Source organism: Leucopleurus acutus, assembly GCF_964270905.1.
Source record: "Leucopleurus acutus genome assembly, chromosome: 7".
Classification (NCBI taxonomy): Eukaryota; Metazoa; Chordata; class Mammalia; order Artiodactyla; family Delphinidae; genus Leucopleurus; species Leucopleurus acutus.
In genome coordinates, this window is record NC_139150.1 from 106,006,707 (window position 1) to 106,030,057 (window position 23,351).

The window sequence follows — 23,351 nt, forward strand, 5'->3', positions numbered from 1 at the left end:
TGTACAGCAAAGTGATTCAGTTATACATACACATATATCTATTCTTTTTCAGATTCTTTTCCCATATAGGTTATTACAGAATACTGTAATACAGAGTTAGAGTTCCCTGTGCTATACAGCAGGTCCTTGTTCATTATTTTATATATAGCTGTCTAGTGCTCTTCTTACTTTGTGTTTTCCTTAAATGTTCTCTTGTACTCTCAGTGTCTTGTGGCTTTTCTTAGCATCTGTAAGCTGGTGATTTCCGTCCTTATATTCCAGCCAAGGCCTTTCCTTGAGAGCTTTACTCGTGTATTTAATTGTTTTCAGGACATCCCCTGTATGTCCCTCTGGTACTTCAAGCTGAACTTTTCCCCAAAAAGCTGATTATCTCTCCCCCCACCCCAGCTTCAAATCTTTTGTCCCTCGTATATTTCACATCTCAGAGGTGGCATCTTGCAAGTCTCCTCAGTTTTACCTTAGAAGTCATCTTACCGGGAGCATTTTGAACCAGCCTTAAGAGGTCATTACACTCTCGCTTTTTTTTTTTCTTTTTAAAATTTAATGTGTGAAGCTGCTGTGCTCATCCCATTCTTGAACTTGGCTCTCATGACTGTTTTCCAAACTTGTGGGCTTTGGTTGGGCTGTGAGTAGAATTAGAAAGCATCGGGCTGAGAAACCACACCTAACTAGGAGTCATTTATTTTCACACTGGTCATTTGAGAAAGAGCCCCCAGTTTTAGCAGTGCATACTCACACCGTGAGAATTTACTTGTCTTCTGGAAAGTCTACCTTATCAAATCTCTGCCTGCTCTTTAAAGATGACAATAGTCAGATCCCTTTACTTTTTTTTTTTTTGGCCACGCTGCACAGCTTGCGGGATATTAGTTCCCCAACCAGGGATCGAATCCGCAACCCCTGCAGTGGAAGCACAGAGTCTTAACCACTGGACCTCCAGGGAAGTCCCAGATCCCTTTACTTCTAAGTAATAAATAATTGACTTAATAAAACTTAGGTTTGTTTGTTTTTTTCTCTTTGAAAATCTAGGGCAAGGTTTACAAACTAGCTGCCCTGAAGCCTTCTGTGGTTACAGATGTTTATTTAGCCCCCTGGTGATGTCCCATACACTGCCAGGTTTTAAAAATCAGAGAATTTTACAAAAAGATCTCAATGAAAATGGAGATCAGGTCATACTGGAGCAGGGTTCCTGCCTGGCACCAGCTGGCTGGAGCTGCATAGCCACCGTTCCCTGGAGGAGGACACGTGTGTGCTTACTTGTCCCGTGGCTGTATTTTTCTTACAGCCGTTTCTTTAACATGTCTATTATTTATTTGCCTTCCTTGTTTGGCCCTTGAAAGCAACTAAGTTGGTCATCCCTAATCTAGAGCAATCAAGTTTTTTTTTTTTTATCCTAAGTGCCTATCAGTAAAATACTTTGGTATCTCACAGATGTATATATTTATTTATAAATTATAATATGCATACTACTGTACTTACAGAAATTTTTATAAGGTTGAGATAAAGATGAAAGAGTTTCACAATAATATTCTCACTAAATGCTTAAATTTTAATGAAAGCAATATGATTGAATATGCTTTATTATTTTTGAAAATCTTGATTCGACACTGTGTATTATGGCAACTCAGAGGTCTATTTCTAAATTAAGCATGTACTTTTTAAATTTCACATCTTTATTGGAGTATAATTGCTTTACAATGGTGTGTTAGTTTCTGCTGTATAACAAAGTGAATCAGCTATATGTATACATATATCCCCATATCTCCTCCCTCTTGCGTCTCCCTCCCATCCTCCCTATCCCACTCCTCTAGGTGGACACAAAGCACCGAGCTGATCTCCCTGTGCTATGCAGCTGCTTCTCACTAGCTATCTATTTTACATTTGGTAGTGTATATATATCCAAAATTAAGCATATTTCTGATACTTGGTTTTAATCACTGCCCCTGGAAGAAATACCTTATTGCCATGCTTCCTAAGTTGTGATACTTATCCACCAATTTGGTAGCATTTTGTTGAAATTGGACTAGAATTTCCATCTTCTACGATGCGTTCAGTTTTTTTTAGCAAACTAATGAGAAGATGTTACATTTTTATATTTTAGAGTAGGTTCTAAATTCACTGAAACTTTTCATTTAGAAGATTTTTAAACAGGTTACAAAAGTTTTTCTATATTTTAAAAATGATTTTTGGCATGAAAAAATCACATAATAGTGGCAGTACTTCTAAACATTTGTTTTCATAATGCTTTCTCCGTATATTTTTAAGTCAGTTTGTTCTTTTTTTCTTTTATAGTGTCACATTTCCCTTGATAAAGATATGGATTGTATTCAATTAATAAATATTCTCATTAGCCTACTGATGACAGTCACTGGCCATTTAAAGGGTACACAGATTTTAATCACCTGTCTTTTTGTAAAAGAAAAATGTGTAATTCATCTTTTAAGTTCACCATCTCTTAAGTACTTTGCCACAAGATAACCAGCAAACCACTCTTTGGTACAAAAATTTTATGATTATTTCGTTATATAGATTCTACTATTTAAGGTAGTAAGGTTTTATTAGGCACCTCACCTGTTCATCGTCAGCATATTGCAACACATCACCATTAACATTTGCTGTTTTATGGCATTTGCCCATTTCTGTGGTGTAAATATTCTTACCATGGCCGAGTTCAAGTTATCAGTATGAGTCAATGAACATGGTGTTTGGAAGAGATGGGCAGGTCCATGCCAGTTATATAGTATTTTCACCATACAGATATGATAGACATAAACAGCCTCAAGATGACAGTTAATGTGGGACATCCCTGGCGGTACAGTGGTTAAGACTCTGCACTTTGACTGCAGGGGGCACGGGTTTGATCCCTGGTTAGGGAACTAGGATCCCGCATGCCATGAGGCATGACCAAACAATTAAAAAACAAAAAAAAGATGACAGTAAATGTAATAAATAATTGTAAAATGTATTAATTAGTTAACTAATAAATGATGAGCTTTAGGTATTTATTGGCTTTTATTGTAACTTTTAGTATAACTTATTTAATTTTAAGTATGTGTAATTATATTTTTAATGGCTACTTTTCATAACAAGCTCACAAAATTCTTAAATAGTCTCACAAAACCCCTGAAAGTTCAGCAGTCGACATTCACTGGCAGGTTTGAACTAGCACAAACCATTCTGTGGGCCTTGCAGGGCATTTTAAGAACTTAGGCTTTTACTCTGAGTGAGATGAGAAGCCTTTCAGGGGTTTGGAGTAAAGGAGAGATGAGCTCAGTTGGACTTGTGTGTTTTTTTGTTTTGTTTTGTTTTGTTTTGCTTTTTTGCGGTACGCGGGCTTCTCACTGTTGTGGCCTCTCCCGTTGTGGAGCACGGGGTCCGGATGCGCAGGCTCAGCGGCCATGGCTCACGGGCCCAGCCGCTCCGCGGCATGTGGGATCTTTCCGGACCGGGGCACAAATCCGTGTCCCCTGCATTGGCAGGCGGAATCTCAACCACTGCACCACCAGGGAAGCCCTGGACTTGTGTTTTAACACGATTGCTCTGCTGTGCTGAGAATGGACTGTAGGGAGGAAAATATGGCAGCAGGGAGGCTGTTTAGGGGACTGTATGAATAATGCGGGCCAGAGGTGATGGTGGCTTGGAGCAGGGGGTAGCCGGTGCCAATAGTGAGAAGTGAGGCACGGAGGGATCGGATGTCTCATGGCTCAGTGACTTATTGAGGTCTGAGAAGATAACCAGGCTTTCCCCCTTGCGTATCCCTTATTGCCTTTGTCAGAGAGAGAGAAGGCTGTTCAGCTGAACTAGTGTCCCACCTAATTTAATAAATCTTTATATTGTTGCAGAATCACTATGGTACCAAGGAGATTACACGACGTTTTGATTCTCAAAGGGGGTGATAAGGGCAATTTGGACGGGCTGATTCTTCACTGCAGAAGATCTGCCTTGCAGGGTGTTTAGCATCCCTGGACCCGACTCCCTAAATGCCAGTGGCGCTTCTCAGTGATTGCCATACCCCACCTCCCACCACAGCACCCTTCCTTCCGAGCATATTTTTGCTGAAAGCTAAAGAACTGTGGCCTCTGACAAAGTATGTGATTCTGTTTCTGCCCGACAGTATTATGCCTACCTGTATTCTTACGTGATGCCCCAGGCCATCCGAGATATGGTGGACGAATACATCAACTGTGAGGACATCGCCATGAACTTCCTCGTCTCCCACATCACTCGGAAACCCCCCATCAAGGTGAGGTCCTCTCACTTACGGGACTGGGGGCACATGTGTACTTAATTCACTTATTTTGTAGTTGTGCGGTGGGTAACAACCGTACCTCAGAGTCCTCATCCATAAAATGGGGACGATGACGCCACCAACTAAATAAGATCGTCTTAGGGTTAATTGAGCTCTTCATACAGGGGCTCTTCGCTTCCTAGGTGTAAATGGATAGAAATCAGAGGGTTTGGAACTTGAATGGGAAAAATATTACATCTTTAATTTTCACTAATCTCAAACTGGAATTTATCCTTTTTATCAGTTATGAAACAGGCTATAATTCATAAGAGTATTTGCAGTAACTGTGATCTGTCACCAGCAGAACTCATAGCTATTTTCGTATCATGTTACATTTGTTGCCACATCTCGAAGTATTGTTTATGTTCATTACTGCTTTGAAATTATGGTAGTTACTAACTTTACCGTAGATCTTGTTAACTTAATAAGGTAAAATAATAAGAGTGCACACGTTTGTATATTTCAGTATAACTTGTTTCCTTTGTAATCTCACGTATTTTATGCATTTAAAAGCATTTGAGGAGTGCACAGGCTTCACCAGACTGCCAACCCAGAGTGGCAGCGGTGTCCATGGCACACAGTTTAAGAACTTCTCAGTTAAGGTGTGTAAAGCTCTAAGAATAGTGCCTGGCACGTAAGTACTTTATAAGGTATTTACACAAAAGCAAAAGTACCCTCAAAATTCTAGAAATTTGAGTTCTTTTTTTTGTCTTTGAGTTGGTGAATAGATTTGACCATAATATAACCAATTTCATACTCAGTGCACAGAAGGACCAGTTCCATCACCCACTCTGTCATTACTGCAGATTCAGACAAGTGAAAGGTCCCCTGGTGAGGGTTAGGGTAGGCCTGGTAAAGGCCTTGTAACAATTAATACTGGAGAATCTGTCCATTCAAATTAATAGTATTTATGACTAGGCTCTGTCAGTGTTTATGCTGTGGATTCACAGCTGATATCCTTAGGTTAATGTCAAAGAGTGTATTATTTAATTTTATAAAATAGTAAGTTTACCTTCATGGATATCATTAGTCCAATGAGTAAATAATAATTGGGTGCATATTTCATTGTTCTTACATTTTGAAAGTAAGTTCTAGACCAAGTAACCACTAGTGTGGCTCAGGGTTATAACTTAACTCCTGAATTACCCCATAGTTTCTTCGACTCCTTAGCCTTCTGCTAAAGCCTCACAAAAGAAGAAGAATTAGCAAAATGATGCACCAGATTGTGTTTTTTTTTTTTTTTTTTTTTTTTGCGGTACGCGGGCCTCTCACTGTTGTGGCCTCTCCCGTTGCGGAGCACAGGCTCCGGACGCGCAGGCTCAGCGGCCATGGCTCACGGGCCCAGCCGCTCTGCGGCATGTGGGATCTTCCCAGACCGGGGCACGAACCTGTGTCCCCTGCATCGGCAGGCGGACTCCCAACCACTGCACCACCAGGGAAGCCCAGATTATGTGTTTTTAAAAACTGTAAATGATGATAGTATTTTTTATATAAAAATAGCATGTTTTCCAGCTGTAGTGGTAGATCTGATATTAAACAATGAAAAGCACACTTTGTAAACTTTAAGGTAGGGAGGCAAGGGTCTTAGAGGTTAATGACTAGTGCAGTTTTCTATTCCTTATTTATCCTTTCTTGTGTAGCTAGGGACTGGACTCCAGCCAAGACGTATGCTTTCTATTTATACCTCCCTAGTAGATCAGAAAACATTATCCATGAAAATTTAAAGTATCTGAGGGATTAGGTACCTAATAATATCATCAGTCACTTGACGCACTCACAGACATGGTGCATTTTTCATCTTCATGGAAGCGTGTTTGTTATATTATTAGGCCAGTGTTTCATCAAACATCTCTTCAGTGTAGAGAGTGAGATGGAAATAATTTGCACATGGTATACATAATTCTTCCCAAGTGAAAACTTGAAAAGTAAGTAGCCTCTGAATTTTCTTAATCTGATGGAAATATAAGAACAGTTCAAGATTAGGATGACTTTTTAAAATGAAAGGCTCAATAAGTTGAGCCTGTCTTCAAATTCTGAGTTAATTCCCTCAAATTTTGAGTCCAGTTATTTATTTCATATTATAGAACCAGTTTAAGCTGAATATTTTCATTAACTTACCTAATTTTATCAGGTATATGTACTATTTTATGTTATAAAATAGTAATTTTTTTTGCTTTAAATACTTCAAATTGTCACTGTCCCCTCCCTTGTTATAATTAGGAAGGCATGACTTTTATATGATAGCAGTATTCTTTCAATAATGTTAATATCTTAACAATATTGACTGAATAAACAGGGAGTTAATTTCATATTATTGCTTTGAATAATGTACTGTTATCTTTTTGAGGAGGAAAAGATCTAGAATGTAAATAGGCTTCATTCAGAATAAAGGATTAAAAATTCATAAAGCATTGAGACGATAGATGGCTGGCTTAGGGGATAAGGAAGTAGAGAGAGGACGCATAGGTAAGCATCTTAATATTAATGTTGAGTAAGTTCTCAACATCTATTAATGATTTTCCTTACTGTTACTAAGCATAACTTCTCTTAGACTAAAATTACCTGGAATGTTCCCGTGTAAAATACAGTCCATGGTATTGCTGAAGTAAATAGCCAAGCTTCAACTTACAGTTGTTACTTTATTCCTCTTAATTTTTTGTATGTTTTATTATGTAATATATAAATATTTATATATATATATTTTAAATAAATACACTGGGGTTGCAATCTCAAAATTTTTTACTGATGGGTTACATGATTAAAAATGTTTATTTGGAAACCACTGCTTCAGTGAAAACAACAGTATAAAATAACTTTTTTGTGCCAAAGTGGAGTCATTTGCAGGTTAAGGGACTATTCCCCGAGGTTGTATGCTGGCGTCTGAGATGAGGAGGAAGATTTTTAGGTACAGGGAGAACAAAGTAGAATACTGGACGTAGATGCTGTTTGCCTTGACATCCGTCTCCTGCTTCAGGGAAAGCTGGTGGGAATAGTAGTAAGTGACTCATTGTAAACTGGAAGAGCTCTAGAGAGCTGCCGATGGGTGGGAGGGCGAAGGAAGGGGACCGGTGGGGTCCTGTGAAGGGACCTCTGGGGGTTGTGACTCCCTCAGAGTTTTGTCTCTGAGGTGTGTCCCTTGGAGCCTGGCCTGTGATCATGATCACTCCTCAGTTTCAACTCTAGAGACCTGGCTTCTGATGGCTGATATTGGCTGTGTGTGAGGATTATTCTTCAGTTATAATGAACAGGATGGGCCATTCAATTTTAATGTTTTTCTCAATTTATAGTAGTAATAATAATTTTAAAATTATTCAGGAAAAGGCAGACATTCAGAAAGAAAACAGAACAAACAGGTTTGAAAGACCTAAATAGAACCACTGGAAATGAAAATTATAGTTATTAAAATGAAAATCTCTGTGAATGGGATAAAAAGATAAGACTTAGCTGAAGACAAAATTAATGACCTAGAAGATAAATGTGAAGAAATTTCCAAGGAAGTATTACAGAGATATAAAGAGATGGAAAATAAGAAAGGTTAAGAGACATGGAGGGGCTTCCCTGGTGGCACAGTGGTTAAGAGTCCACCTGCCAATGCAGGGGACACGGGTTTGAGCCCTGGTCCGGGAAGATCCCACATGCCATGGAGCAACTAAGCCCGTGCGCCACAACTACTGAGCCTGCGCTCTAGAGCCCGCGAGCCACAACTACTAAGCCCACATGCCACAACTACTGAAGCCCGTGTGCCTAGAGCCTGTGCTCTGCAATGAGAGAAGCCACTGCAATGAGAAGCCCGTGCACTGCAACCAAGAGTAGCCCCTGCTCACTGCAACTAGAGCAGCAATGAACACCTAACACAGCCAAAAATAAATAAATAAATAAATAAATAAATAAATAAATTAGAAAAAGAGAGACATGGAGGCTGTAAGGAGAAGGTGTAACATAAAACCAGGAAGGGAAGAGTAGAGAGAAAGTGGGAGGGGCAGTTGAAAAATATGAGAATTTCCAGAATTTATTGAAAACCTGAATACTACAGCAAACATTACGCTGAATCGTGAAAGTTTAGAAGATCCCCATTGAAGTCAGTAGTAAGATAAGGTTACCCACTAAATAAATGGAGATAGAGACCACATCCACATTCATATCATCAGGATAGCAGTTCTCCCCAAGTCTAAAATGTCAGTGTAACTCTAATCAGAATCCTGTTGGGATACTTTATTTGGTTTAATTTGGCTTGGAGTGAAACTTGACACACAGATCCTCAAACTTGTATCGAAAGGCAAAGGACCAGAATAGCGAAGACACCAGTGAAGAAGATGTGGATTTGCCTTGTCAGAAACCATGACATGGTAATAAAATACATAATTAGGACAAGGTGATATTGGCACAGGGGTTGACAGATAAATCAGTGGCACAAAGCAGAGTCTAGACACAGACCCACGCCTGTGTGGAAACTTGCTACGTGATAAAGGTGGCATCTGCGAATGAATGCTGGGATAATTGGTTTTCTCTGTGAAACAGAAATACATGTCATCATACCATACGCAAAGTAAATTCCAGATAGGTTAATCAACCAAATGTGAATGCAAGCTTTAACACTTCTAACAAAAAGTACAGAAGTATTTTTGTGATCATGGACAAAGAGAGACGAAAAGTGCAAAATATAGAGGAAAAGACTGATTGGTTTGAATATATTAAAATTCAAAACTTTGTTCAGCAAACCTCTATGTCCACAGACTGGGACATTTACAATGCTGATAAATGACAAAGAATTAATACTCAGAGAAAGAATTTCCAAACGAGAAAAAAAGACTACTCAATTGATTCATTTAGTTTGTAAAAAAGTAGTTCAATGAAGTAGAAACCTAGATGACTAATAAACATGTGGAAAGATGCTCAACTTCTGTAATAATTAGGGAAGTGTAAGGTAAAACAATGGGGTATAGTTTATACACATCAGATGGGCAGAAATGAAAGTGATAGTAACAGATGTTAGTAAGGATGTGTTAAAATTGCAGATACTGTACAGAGCTGGTGGGTATGTACATTGAGATATCTGTTCTGAAGAAAGTTTGATTTTATCAAGTATAATTAAAGGTCATGTTCCCCATGACCTAGCAGGAGAGGAAAGGAAGGAGGGAGGATGGCACAAGGAATAACTCTATTTGTAATGTTTTGTTTCTTAAAAAAAAAAAAAGGAAAAATATATATGTAATCTGAAACAAATAGGGCAAAGTGTCATTATTTGACACAACTGGTGGGTTTGCTTGTTTGTTACATTCTTCCCCTTTTTTAAGCATAACATTTCATTTCTGTATTTTAAACTAGTAACATGTGTTTCATACATATATAGTCATATGATTCTTTAAATATATACCGTCTTTAAACAAAGACCCGTGGAATAAAAATGATACTGAAAATAAGGTGTAATATTTTAAATACCCATCCATTGTACATGTACCTCCATAATCCCAGCCTGCTTCTTCCTTCCATAGATAATTGCCAGCCTGAGTTTTGTTTTAAAAATCCCCTTCCCCTCCTCCCTTAAAAAAATGCTTTTACCATATGCGTATTCATCTCTAAATGATCGGCATTTTTAAGCTTTATGTAAATGAAATCAAACTATGAGCATTCCTCTGCATTTAGCTTTTAAAAAACTCAGTCTGTTTGTGAGCTTAGTCAGTGTTGATGCTTGTAACTATAGTTTATTCATGTTCATTGTCCCAAAGTCTCCCCCATACTCTTCTAAAAGTTTTAGGTTTTGCCCTGTTGTATTTAAATCATTAATCCATGTGGAAGTGATTTTTGTGTATAATGTGAGATAGGGTCCCAATTTCATTTTTGTCTCCTAAGCAGTTTTTATTGCACACTTAGTTCATCCATACCCAGTGATCTGCGGTGCTGGTCTGTCATTGTTCAAATGTCTGTGTGTACATGGATCTGTTTAAGGATTCTTTTATTCTGGTCTGTTGGTCCAGTTTGTTCATGTGCCAAAATCACATTAATTGTCGTATCTTTAGAATTATTTTTTTTTATCTGCTAAGACAAATCCTCTTTAACTTAACCCTGTATTTCAAGAGTGTCTTGCCTATTGTTGGCCCTTTCTCCTCCCACATAAATTTTGGAATCATTAGCTTGGCAAGACAGACACAGACACACACAGAGTTGGGATTTTGATAGGAATTGAATCTGTAGGTGAAATGGGGAAAATTGATATCTTTTAAAAATTATCGAATATTATATAATCCCCAGGCTATAAAGTTCCACAATAATTTTGCAATAGAGGTCTCTGAACATCTTTTGTTAGACTTATTTCTAGGTATTCTGTATATTTTGTTGATATTTTAAATGGTATTTTCCAAACGTTACATTTTCTTTCATCGTTATAGAACTATTTGTTTCTTATATCTAGGAAACTTGCTAAAACTCCATTTAAAAATTTTTGTTGATTGATATGGGTTTTCTGTGTTGACCGTCATATATCCTTCATGCAAAGAACTGTTTTGTTTTTTCCTTTCCAATCCTCATAAGCCATTTTATTTTATTTTTTATAGTAGCCAGGACCTCTAGTACAGTATTGAATAGAAATAGTGATGACGGGCATCTTGGTTTTATTCGTGATTTTAAAGGGATGCTTCAGATAGTGTGCTGTTAGGTGTGATGCTTGCTTTTCATTTTGGCTTACTGAAGTTTCTTCCTGTTCCTTATTAGCTAAGGATCTTTATTATGAATGATTCTTTAATTTTATTGAGTACATTTCCTATTATCCATTGATACAGTCATGTGTTTTATCTTTAATCTCTTGTGTTGACATTCATGCTTTCTTTGGATAAACGCATTTGGTCACAATTCTTTTTATAAATTTCTGGATTTGGTTTTCTGGTATTTTGTTTGGATTACTTGAATTCGTGTTCATGAGTAAGTGAGCCTGTGATTTTTCCTTTCTAGTATTATTATTATTTTTTAAAATTTATTTATTTATTTTTGGTTGCATTGGGTCTTCGTTGCTGTGTGTGGGCTTTCCCTAGTTGCGGCAAGTGGGGGGCTACTCTTTGTTGCGGTGCGCGGGCTTCTCATTGTGGTTGCTTCTCGTTGTGGAGCACGGGTTCTAGGTGCACGGGCTTCAGTAATTGTGGCACATGGGCTCAGTAGTTGTGGCTCGCGGGCTCTAGAGTGCAGGCTCAGTAGTTGTGGTGCACGGGCTTCGTTGCTCTGCAGCATGTGGGATCTTCCTGGACCAGGGATCAAACCTGTGTCCCCTGCATTGGCAGGCGGATTCTTAACCACTGCTCTACCAGGGAAGTTCCTTTCTAGTATTATTTATTTCTGGTTTTGGTATGAAAATTGTAATTAGTCTCATTATATGAGTTTGGGGCAAGTTCCCCTTTTTTTCTATTTTATGGAAGAGTTTGTGCACAATTGGGATTGTGTTTTCTAGGAGGCTTGGTAGAACTCAACCTTTGACATCTTTTGGGGCTTTGCATGTCTTTTGTAGGAGGGTACTAAACTATAGATTCAATTTCTTTAATGATTATAAAAATTTTCAGGTTGCTTGTTTCTTCATTTTCTTTATTTTTTTCAAACTTTTAAGTTGTAAAATATAATGCTCATATAGAAAAAGGCATAAAATTTAAGTGCACAGCTTAATTATTATAAAACAACCCATTTAACATGGGGTGTCAGGACCCCAGAAGCTCCCGCATGCCCCTTCCCAATCTCAACCTTCCTCAGCCCCAGTTTTAATCACTGTTGTGGGTTGAATTGTGTCTCCCCCCGCCAAAAAAAAAAGAAAGATATGTTTGAGTCCTAATCCCAGTACTTGTGTATGTAATCTTAACTGTAAATAGGGTCTTTGCAAACGCAGTCAAGTTGAAACGAAGTCAGACTGGAGTAGGGTGAGCCCTTAATCGTATGGCTGGTGTCCTGTTATGAGAGGTGAAGAGACCCAGAGGCACACACACAGGGAGAACCCCATGTGACGTGAGGCAGAGATGCGAGTGATGTGTGAGCCAAGGAACCCCAGAGAGAAAGGCGTAGAACCGATTCCTCCTGGGCCCCTCACAGAGCAGCACGTGGCCCTGACAACACCTCGATTTCTGACTTCCAGCTTCCAGAAATCAGGACCACTGCGAGCTTGAGCCGAAGGGGACAGAGACAGGGCGAACTGAAAGAAGGAACTCCTGGGATTCTACCAGCAGGAAGTGGGCCGATAGAGCTAGTTGGCTGAGAATGTGTTACTCGCTTCAGGTGATGGGAAGAATGGCTCAGAGGCTGGTGGGGCTGCTGCGGTCACCAGTGGCCCAGAGGCAGGACCACACCCGCTGGGCTCCGGAGGCCGGGGCCACCTCCTGAGGGCTGCTGCACCCCCAGTCCAGGAGGACAGAGAGGGTTGCTCTCGTGCCTTGAAACCTAAGGGGACTTGCCCTGCTGAGGTTTTGACTTGTTCGGGATGCATGGCCTCTTTTTCTTCCCTGTTTCTCTCTTTTGAAATAGAATGTCTATCTTATGCCTGTCCCACCGTTGCATTTTTGAGATAGATAATTGTCCTCTAGGTTTCACGTGTCCACAGATAGAGAGGAATTTTATCCCAGGATGGACCATATCCACAGTCTTAACCATATCCAATTTAGACGATTTAAAAGAGATTTGGGACTGAGTTGATTGTATTTGGATGAGATTTTGGACTTAGTGTTGATCCTGGAATGGGTTAAGAGTTTTAAGAGATGCTGGATGAATGTATTTTGCATAGAGGAAGGACATAACATTTTTGAGGCCAGAGGGCAGGCTGTTTATTGTGACCCGCCAAAAGATATGTTTAAGTCCTAACCCCTGTTAACGTGTGAATGTGACTTTATTTGGCAATAGGGTCTTTGCAGATATAATCAAGTTGAGATGAAGTCATAGTAGAGTACAGTGGGCCCTCAGTCCATGATGACTGATGTCCTTGTAAGAAGAGACACAGAGGCACAGACGCTTGAGGGGAGAGTGCTGTGTGATGATGGGGCATCATCTACAAGCCAGGGAAGGCCAAGGGCTGCGGCAGTGCAGGCACTAAGAGAAGGGCATGGAGCAGGCTGTTTCCTACAGCCTTCAGAGAGAGGATGCCCAGCTGACACCTTGATTATAGACTCCAGCCTCCAGAGCTGTGAGAGAGTAAATTTCTGGTTTCTTAAGTCACTGAATTTGTGGTAGTTTGTTACAACAGCCCTAGGAGATGAATACAGTTACTGTCATATCTTTAATGGTATCCACTTCATTGTTGTTTTTCTTTACACTTTTATCACCTAAGTATGTATCCCTAAACACTATGGCTTACCTTTAAAATAAACTCTTGATATTAAAATAGAAGTTACGAAGACAGTGCAGAATTCCCATATACCCCCATATAGTTTCCCCTATTATTAACATCTTACATTAGTATGGTACATTTGTCCCAATTAATGAATCAATATTGATACATTTTATATTACCAGGGTTTATCCTTTATTCAGATTTCCATAATTTTTGCTGAGTCTTTTTTTTTTTTTTTTAAACTAGAATGATCGGGTAGCAAAATAACATAGAATACAACACAGAGCCGCATGAGAGCGAGCTGCGCCCTCAGGCCTGGGGTTGGGAACTCTTAGTCCCCATATTCTCGGAACACGTTCCATGATTCTCTGGGGCAGCAAGGCTGGCTGGAGCCCGAGCATCTCCCTGCTGACGGCGTAACTGGTCCAGGCCCAGGGCACAGGCTACACACGTGGAGTGAGGCCGGACAAGTTACACCTGCTCCCCGATGAGCCCTTAGAAGAGGAACGCTCTCTACAAAGGTCCTACACCTGGCAGGGATCGCTGGACCAGGGAGAGCTCAGAGGTTTAGTTCCTCTGTGGCTGAGACACATAAAAAGCCTAGACCAATCTACGCGCAGATTCTCACTAACTGGAGAGGCAGGGGAGGGAGACTGCCTCCAAGCCAGTGTTTGGTCTTTGGTAAACAAGGATAAATACAAAACATGTTCCTCAAGTGGGCTTGAGCAGAACTGGGCACAACAGGTAAAAGATTCCAAAGCACCATTTAGTGCCCGACACAGAAGGAGACGGGAGGGTGTCGGGGTGGGGCGTGCTCTGCCGTAGTCTCTGCTGCCCTGGCCCCGACTCTGCACTCCTCCCTGCTTTCCGCATCTGCCCGCACTTCCCCGGCCTAACCCTCCCAGCCTGGAGCGACGGAGTGGAAACCCCGGAGGCGGAGGCTGTCTGCCGGGGCTCAGAACCTGAGGCTGAGCGCCTGCAGCAGGGGGCGGGCAGGGCAGAGCATGTGCTGGGCCCCGGAGGCTGGGGCGAGGCGCTCAGAGCAGGAAGGAGTGCTCAGCTGCCAGAATGATGGCTGTCTTCTGCTCCAGGATCAGTTTTGAACTTTATATAAATGGAATCATACAGTATCTCTTTCCATGTCTCTTAATCTTGCTTTCATATTTCTTTAAAGCTTTTTTTCAATATTTTCCATTCTGGGTAATAATTTTAGTATAGTTTTCGTCACTAATTTTCTCTTCACCCATCCATTGAGTATCTGAGTTAATTCAGTATACTTACTTCCCCCCAGTTTTATTGAGATGTAATTGACGCACAGCACTTTATAAGGCGTACAACATAACGATTTGTTACAAACCATCATGAGGTGATGACCACAGTAAGTTTAATATGCTTTTCAATTCTGTTGTCCTATTTGGTTCTTTCTTCTCTTTCTAATTTTTTTCTTTTAGCAGTGCCATGCGGCATATGGGATCTTATTTCCCCGACCAGGGATTGAACCTGCGCCTCTTGCATGGGAAGTGCAGAGTCTTAACCACTGGACCGCCAGGGAAGTCCCTATTTGGTTCTTTTTCATATCCACAAGGATTTTTTTGATAGTCCCTGTTTCTTCCATCAAACCTTGAGTAATCTTTCAGAATTTTATTGTACATATGGTACACATTTATTGTTGCCGTCCCTATCTGATATTTCTGCTGTTTTGCAGTGTTTTGGGGTCTGGTTCTATTGTTTCTTTCCGCAGTCTCCTTCATGCGACCCATCCCCTTTTTTGTGACTTTTGATTGTGACGTCATATTCTTTGGGGTTTTGCTGATAGCACTTCTTTGAGGCCTGAGTCTGAGAGGATCTGTACTTGCTTCTTCCATGTGCCTTGGCTTACTACCTCCTTGAGACCTATTTAAGCTAAATTAGCATGTTGGGGCTTTTCAGGACACACAGGGGGTTATAATTCTCGCCTCAGCTGTGTGAGGGCCGGCTTCTGGTTGTCAGCTTCTCAGAGGGGATGTTTCCTCCTCCACTTAGAGCTCAGACTGAGAAGGAAATGCTGCTTCACCGCCTCTCTCTGCAGGGCTTGCCTCCTGCCCTTGTGGCCTTCCACTGGGTCCCAGGGTTTCAAAAAGTCTCCAATCTGATTTCCTGACTGTGGGCGCTCCAGCCTCATGAAAACCCGAGCTCCTGGCTGTCTTGCTGGATTCAGGCCTTTTCATTACTTTGGCTTCTGAGGACTTGACTTACTTCATTATAAGCTCAGCCAATATATTTAAAGAGACGGTTTCTGTATTTCATCCTGCCTTTTCAGGGATTCTGTGCTCAGGGGGGTTTATGTTGTTTAATCTGCCATGTTGTTGATAGTGAAGCTGTTGTATTATTCTTCATACTCTTCTAATTGCTTGGAATTTCATCATCATAATAACCACTAAACTATAATATGACCACTTTTCCATGTCTTTAAATATAACTTTCTTAAACATCTTTTTTAATGGACATGTAGTATTTTATAATGATTTATCTATCCCCTTTTGATGGGTAGTTTTCCAGTAGTTTGCTATTAAAAACACTGATGAAATGAACAACTTCATACCTACATCTTGCTGTGCAACCAAGATAAATAGTAGAAGTAGTGTTACTGAGATAAGCACCACTGAACACCTCAAGGCTTTTGATATTGGTTACGTATAGGCCGTTTGGAAGCGTGTCCTTAATAATAATGTAGATCTGTCCGTGGCAGGAAGAGAGCCCTGGGCTCTGGCTCCCGACTTGCTCTGAGTGAGTGTAGCCATCGACTTCGGTGTCGTCACCGTGGAAGAGGAGGCATCGGTTGGTTAAGCTCTGGGGTCTCTGTCTCAGCACCTGTGGTTCTCACTTTGTGCTCTTTCTTCCCCGCTCCCAGGTGACGTCACGGTGGACTTTCCGATGCCCAGGATGCCCTCAGGCTCTGTCACACGACGATTCCCACTTTCACGAGCGGCACAAGTGTATCAACTTCTTTGTCAAGGTGTACGGCTATATGCCCCTGCTGTACACACAGTTCCGCGTGGACTCTGTGCTCTTCAAGACCCGCCTGCCCCACGACAAGACCAAGTGCTTCAAGTTCATCTAGGGGCGTTGCGCATATGGGAGAGGATGAGCAGAGTGAGGGAGGCAGCTCCTGAGGTCCCTAGACGTGGAAGGACCTCAGGGATGCCCACTGGGTGGGTGGCTCAGACCCTCTGCTGGGAGAGCCGGCAGGGAGAGTGGGAGGGACAGAGCTGCCTTGCTCTTGAAATCAGCCACACTGGCCGGAGCCCTGGTCCCAGGACACCAGGGCTCCCTACACAGGGCACTGGTGATAGCTTACACTGAGGGCCACAGGGACTCTGGAGAGTCACTCACACAGTTCATAAGCCCAGGGCAGCTGGTTTGTGGTTTTTAATTCACTAACAACTACTATTATTATTTAAAAAGAAAGTTTCAGATTTGCCATTCGAGGCTTATTTATATACATGTGTATATATATACACATATATGTGTATATACATGTGCGTGTATATGTATATATGCACACACACTCACATATACATATATATATATATATATTTGAGGGGGAGTTTGGCATTTCTGCCCATCTCACAAAGTGAGGGACGTACCACGGTGGTCTGTATTTTGGTGGAGATGGATCCTGGCCTTCTGGTATCTGGCTCATCTTTACAGATCATCTCCGTCCTCCCCAGGGGCATCTATCTGTGTGCAGAAACAAGAAAGGGCTGGGCGTGGCCCTGTTACAGGGCCCTGCCCAAGATAGTACCTGTTGCCAACCAGGGCTCTGTAGCTCGAGGTATGGGGATCTGCACCTTTGGGGGCAGTGGAGCCTCCCTGTGCAGGACTTGGTGGGTTTGAGGACTCCCCGCTGGGTCGTGCTGTCTGGGTTCTCAGCCCAGCTCTCTCCCTACCCCCTGTTTGGGAGAGAAGACTGAGGAAGGACCGAGACCTGCAGACAAACCCCCAAATGGCTCTTCTTGTTCGACCCTCCTTTGAAAGACATGTTGTGCTTTGGCTGCAGACTTTCCTGCAGGTTCTCTCATGTACGAGAACAGAAGCCCGGTGGGCTGCACTTCAGGTGTGGTCTGAGTGGTTGCAGGTCGGCCTACTCTCTGCCGCAGAGCAAACGAGCATCCTCTGATCCCCACCCGGCTGGCCGGGGAGTCACAGCAAGGCACCTGCCTTGGGATAATACCTTGGTGAAATTCACCTTCCCCGACCCCTGTCTGGACCCACATCCTGTAGTTATTGGATCCCTCACGCCGGGTTGGTTCCGGGACCCCCTGAGGTTTGGTATGTGTCAGAATGGTGGGAGGATAGGATTTGTTAGGTTAAGCTCAAATCCAGCCTGAGACAGGCATTCACACCCCACATTACCACGTTCCGCTCTGGGTTTAAATTTCTATTTCCTGGGCTGAAATAAAAGTAAGCTAATTTTTTTTTTTTTTTTTTTGGGGGTGGTGGCAGCAGTAGGGGAACCAAAGAGGGCGTTAGTGGCTTTTGGCAGGGATTTAGCCCGTGGCCTCTACCGTATTTCTGGTCCCGACTTTCCTCCACTGAAGTCGAATCTAGGAGGTTCCCCACAACTGACTGAACAAAGGCTCAGCCTTGTCCTGGGCACGTACATGCCTTAAGCCAGCTCCGTCTTCCCCTGACCTTGACATCCTGTGCTCCTGTGTCCAGGGGGCACATCCTCCTCTGACCTGCCTGCCCCAGATGGGTTCTCTTCAAGTATCATTTTGAAGCCAGGCTCTGTCCTGTGGGTGACACCCACCTGTAGGGCCGCTTGACCCAAGGGACTCTCCCCGTCGGTGGACAGGACCAGGGCTCCGTCCTCCGGACATTCCCACTGGCATCTTCCTGTGGTTCCCCTGCTGAGGCAGCTACCTAGGAAATTGAGCTCTGCTGCTCAGCAGCCCAGCGAAGGGGTCCAGACCCCCTGCTTCCTAACTTTCTAACTCCCCCTTCTTTGACCTTGGACTTTATTCTTTTTAGCAGTAGCCTTCTTCCCTTTGGGAAGCCAAAGAGTGTGGTGTTTTGAGCTATAAATGTGGCTGCTATTTTTATCTTGTCTCTCTTAATGTGAGGAGCTCCTAGACTGCCTCTGAGCGGGCCTGATGAGAAAGGAGCTGTGTCAGGATCCCCTGCACTGGAGCCAGAGCGCGGGGTCCCTGAGCACTGGCGGCAGATCCAGAGCAACTGGTGCTCTGAGGCTGTGGAGGACGTCACAGGGCACTGTAGGGGGGGGGGGGTGGTGATGTCTGAGCACAGACGAGGGTGGCACTACTTGGACCTGAACAGGACACTGACTTGAAGGACTCCAGACAGCAGTCTCTGATGGACACTGGCCACGTTCGTGAAGGACGCTCCTCATGGTGAGAGGGAGGGTGGCGAGAGCTTTCGGAGGCCTGGTTGGTTCTTCTGGAGAATGGCCGCTGCTTTTTGCAAGGCGGGTTAGGTAGAGCCCCCGGTCCAGGCTTCGAATGCCTTTGATGCCGATCGGTCACCTTGGGAAGCCCAGATGTCACCTGCACCACCTGATTGACTCACCTGGAGCACGGGACAGCCTTGCAGCGCACGTGGGCTTCCTCGGCTGTCCCGTGAACCCCCGTTGCTGTCTTTGCTCCCAGGGCCCGGCACGTCTTTGCTCTCCAGCTGGCCAGTTTGCTCTTCACTGAGAGGCACCCAAATGAGGGGGAGCCCCCAAGGTGCTCATCAGGCCTTTCTGGGCTTTTGCACCCGTGCTGTGTCCTCTGCCTATGTGGCCTGCACCTCAAGCCAGGGCCCGTGTGCTGGGCGTGCAGGAGTGGTCTCCTCAGGAGCGGCCTGCCTGTGTGTGTGCTCGGGGAGCTCCTGTTTGCAGTGCTGGCGTTTGAAGGGGGAAGCTCTCTGATACTCATGCCATGTCCATCCGCCCCACCCCTTTTCCAGTCATGAGCACAATGGTCTTACGTTGGATTTTTTGTAAAAAAGAAATAAAATGGAGACTTTAACTCATGAAGCTTGGAAGTCTTTTGTGGTTTTCCTCTGCAGGACGCTAGAGTGGCCTGAGGGAAGGTGCCTGCCCGGTTCCAGGAGCCACCCGTGCACGGCCAGCGGGCCCCTCCCAGCATGACTGTACGCTGTGATTTGGTCCCGGAGCAGCCTGCGTGCCTGAGCCCGGCTGATGCTGTCAGTGTGCGTGGACGCCGGCAGCCTTGTCTGCGTCCGTCTCTGGGATTAGTCATTTGATTACACAGAGAGGAACGTAGGTGTCACCGAACTGGTTTGAGCGGGATGTGGGGTGGCATGTGGCACGTGTTGGCCTCCTTTACTTTTTCGCGGTAGCTTTTCAGTGTGTGTGGTGTGGTGCCGGGGAGCTCAAGTGTACGTGTTCCCAGCCCAGAGGAGAGGGCTGGCTTCGAATGGCCCCGTCGGTCTGGGGGTTGTTTGCTGACTTCCAAGGAGCCACAGAAAGCTCCCGCATCTAGTTGGTGCATAACTGTCCTTTTGATGTCTGGCTTCTGCTCAGCTGTGGGGTCAGAGCCATCCTCAGGGAGCGAGCACCGAGTCACGGGCTTGGAGAAGACGGATGGAGACAGGAAGGAGGATGGAAGGCAGAGAAAAGCTGAGTTGGGGGTGCTCCTCTCCTGGGTTCTGCAGTTGGGAGTTTGGTTTGTACTAACAAGCCTAAGAATGCCTGGGACCCACAGTTCAGCGTTACTCCGAGACTAGGGTTGACAACTGATGCGGTAGGTTTGCGGCAGGTGAGGGGGGAAGATGATGTCATATCGGGTGGGGATGCCTACTTGGTCTGGAGTTGGAGCTGCCAGGCTCCTATTCTTGCAGCCATCCATCTCCTTGTTACCACGTGTGCTGGGGCCAGAGAGACGAAGTGACATGAGGCTGTCGAGATGGGCGTGGTACTAGACAGAGATAACATGTCTAACTTAGGTTCTGTTCCTGCTAGTTCTGGCTTGGACTTAGCAAGGTAAGCCAAAGTGGTGAATGTTAGCGGTTGATGTTATTGTCACTGAAATCGAAGATTCCACCATATTTTCAAAAATGTGGTTAAGAAGGATAATGCTGTGGTTAAGGATATGGACCCTGGAGTAGACTCTGTGGGTTCAGATCCTGGGTCACCCATTAAACTGGCGGGGAGCACGTTATATTCTAAACTTCTTATCCATAAAATGGCAAGGAGTGTGCCCACGTCTTGAAGATGTGTTGAAAGTAAACCTAATAAACGTGAAGAGTCCACTGTTCGGCACACAACAGAAAGGCACTGTCATTGGGGTAACATACTGGAAACTTCTTAGTGGCACTTTCTGCATTCCAGCTCATTCCAGGCTCAGCTGAAGCATTGCCTTCAAGAAACCCTCCCTTCTCAGAAGTTGCTTGTCCCCCTCTAACGGCCGCCACCGCCCCTGGCCCACCTCCTGTTACAGCAGCTGACCTGTCTTACTTCACCGCACACTGTAATGGTTATGGGTCTGCTTCCCACACCAGCTTGTAAGCCTCTTGAGAATAGAGCACTTAAGTGCTAAACAGTTTTTTTTCCTCCCTCTCTTCCTCCTTGCGAAATAGATTTTTGATGAATGAAATGATTTGACGACAAAATTAAGGGGGGGGGGTCACATAGAAATCATAGCTGGCAACAAGCTGAAGAGTAATCAGTACCATGGTGCTTTGGGAATATAGCTAACGTGGTATTACCAGAGTGTGGCAGGAAGTTGGCACGCAACAGCTAAGAAGTATTATATTCACTATTTTTATTATTTAAATCTTCATTGACAAAGGGGGTTAAGAGAGCATGGCAAGAAGAATTAAACACCCAGAATGGATTCCAGAAGAGATCATGAAGTACGGTGGGAAGCCTTTGCACTAGGACCAGCCTTGGGTTGCTGTTTAATTTCACCTGTTTCTTGACCTGTTTTAATGAGGCAAATTGTTTTATCCTTCTTCACTTGTCTTCATATTGCGAAAGAGTACGAATCTTGGTCATATTGTAGGGTTGTTATGTGAGAATTTAATCTATTTAGATTTTATTTAACCTATTGGTCCTAATATTTAATTATGGAAAATTTCAAATGTACAGGGAAGTTTAAATAATTTTTATACTGTAAACCTGTATAGCTAACAGTCATTTTACTACACTTGCTTTATAAAGCTATCTATAGATTCATTCCTCTATCCATTTTTTTATTCTTCTATTCTTTTTTTTATCCCTTTTATCCATCCTATTTTTGGTGCATTTCTAAGTATATAATTACTGGCATTAATACACTTCCCTCTAAATACATAAGCACACACATCATTAACTGGAGGTCAATATTAGTTTCTATGTGTTTAATGTAAAATTTCCATATTAAATTTATACATTGAAATGCACAAATCTTAAGTGTACTTTCTCTTGACTTTTGACAAATGCATACACTTGTGTAACCAACCCCATCAAGATACAGAGCATTTCTGTCAAACCCAGGATGTTTCCTCATGTTCATTCCTAGTCAATCTCCACCTCCACCCCACAGTGATTTATTCTTTCACCTTGGATTAGTTTTCCTGTTCCTAGAATTTCATATAAATAGTGTCATACAATTTTTACTCTTTTGTGCAAGGCTTCTAGAAACTCAAGTGTGTTTCTGAGATTCATCCAGTGTTGCACGTATTAGTAATTTGTTCCTTTTATTGAGAGAGGTATTCCCTTGATTAACAACATTTGTCCATTCTCTTGATAGGCACTGGAGATGTTTCCAGTTTTTGGCTGTTATGAATAAAACTGCTAAGAACGTTCACGTGCAAGTCTTCTTGTGGATTTATGTTTTTCTCTCGGGTAAATACCTAGGCGTATAATTGTTGTGTGATAAGGTAGGGATACACGTTTAGTTTTATAAGAAACTGCCAGACCTTTTTCCATAGTGATCGTACTCATTCGTATTCCCACCAATAATTTTGTGTTTCAGTTGCTCTACATCCTCGCCAGCCTCGCCAATGGTGGTGTCAGGCCTTGTCGTTTTAGCCATTCTGGTTGGTGAGTAATGGTATCTCGTAGTTTGAATTCGCATTTTCCTGATGACTAATGATAAGTACCTTTTCATGTGCTTACTCCATTTATATGTATTTCCTTTGTGAAATTTTTGCCCATTAAACTTTGTTTTGGTTTGTCTTCTTTTTTTATCATTGCTTTATTTAAAAAATATATTTTTGGGAATTCCCTGGTGGTCTAGTGGTTAGGACTGAGTGCTTTCACTGCCATGTCCCGGGTTCAACCCCTGGCCGGGGAACTAACATCCCACACACCGTGTGACAAACATTTTTAATTTTTTTGAGCAGTTTTAGGTTTAGAGGAAAATTGAGTGAAAAGTACAGTTTGTCCTCCCCCATTTTCCCCTTGCATTAGTGTGGTACATTTATTACAATTGATAAGCCAGTATTGACATATTAAAGTCATAGCTTATGTTAGGCTTCATTATTTGTGCAGCATATTCTTATGGGAGTTGACAAAAGTATAATGACCTGTATCCACTTACAGTATCTATAGAACAGTTTCACTTTCCTAAAAGTCCTTTGTGTCCCACCCATTCCTCTCTCCAACCATTGGCAACCACTGTTCTTTTTTACTGTCTTTTTTAGTTTTGCCTTTTCCAGAATGTCATGTCATATGCCAGTTAAAAATCATACAATATATAGGCTTTTCAGGTTGGCTTCCTTCATTTAGCAATATGCATTTAAGGTTCCTCCATCTTTCTGTGGTTTGATAGTTCATTTTTTTTTTTTT

The 23,351-nt window shown here is 42.7% G+C and overlaps 1 protein-coding gene across 3 annotated transcripts in view; it reads left to right on the forward strand.

The window, feature by feature from the left end:
* The window catches only part of EXTL3 (exostosin like glycosyltransferase 3), a 126,042-nt gene extending 106,547 nt beyond the window's left edge, over positions 1 to 19,495 (forward strand). For all 3 annotated transcript variants that reach the window (XM_082842624.1, XM_082842623.1, XM_082842625.1), the window contains exons 6-7: positions 4,112 to 4,240; positions 16,464 to 19,495. In XM_082842624.1, the coding sequence (XP_082698750.1) occupies positions 4,112 to 4,240; positions 16,464 to 16,673 (339 nt within the window). In that variant the 3' untranslated portion in view covers positions 16,674 to 19,495. The remainder of the gene's footprint in view (positions 1 to 4,111; positions 4,241 to 16,463) is intronic.
* The last annotated feature ends 3,856 nt before the right edge of the window (positions 19,496 to 23,351 follow it).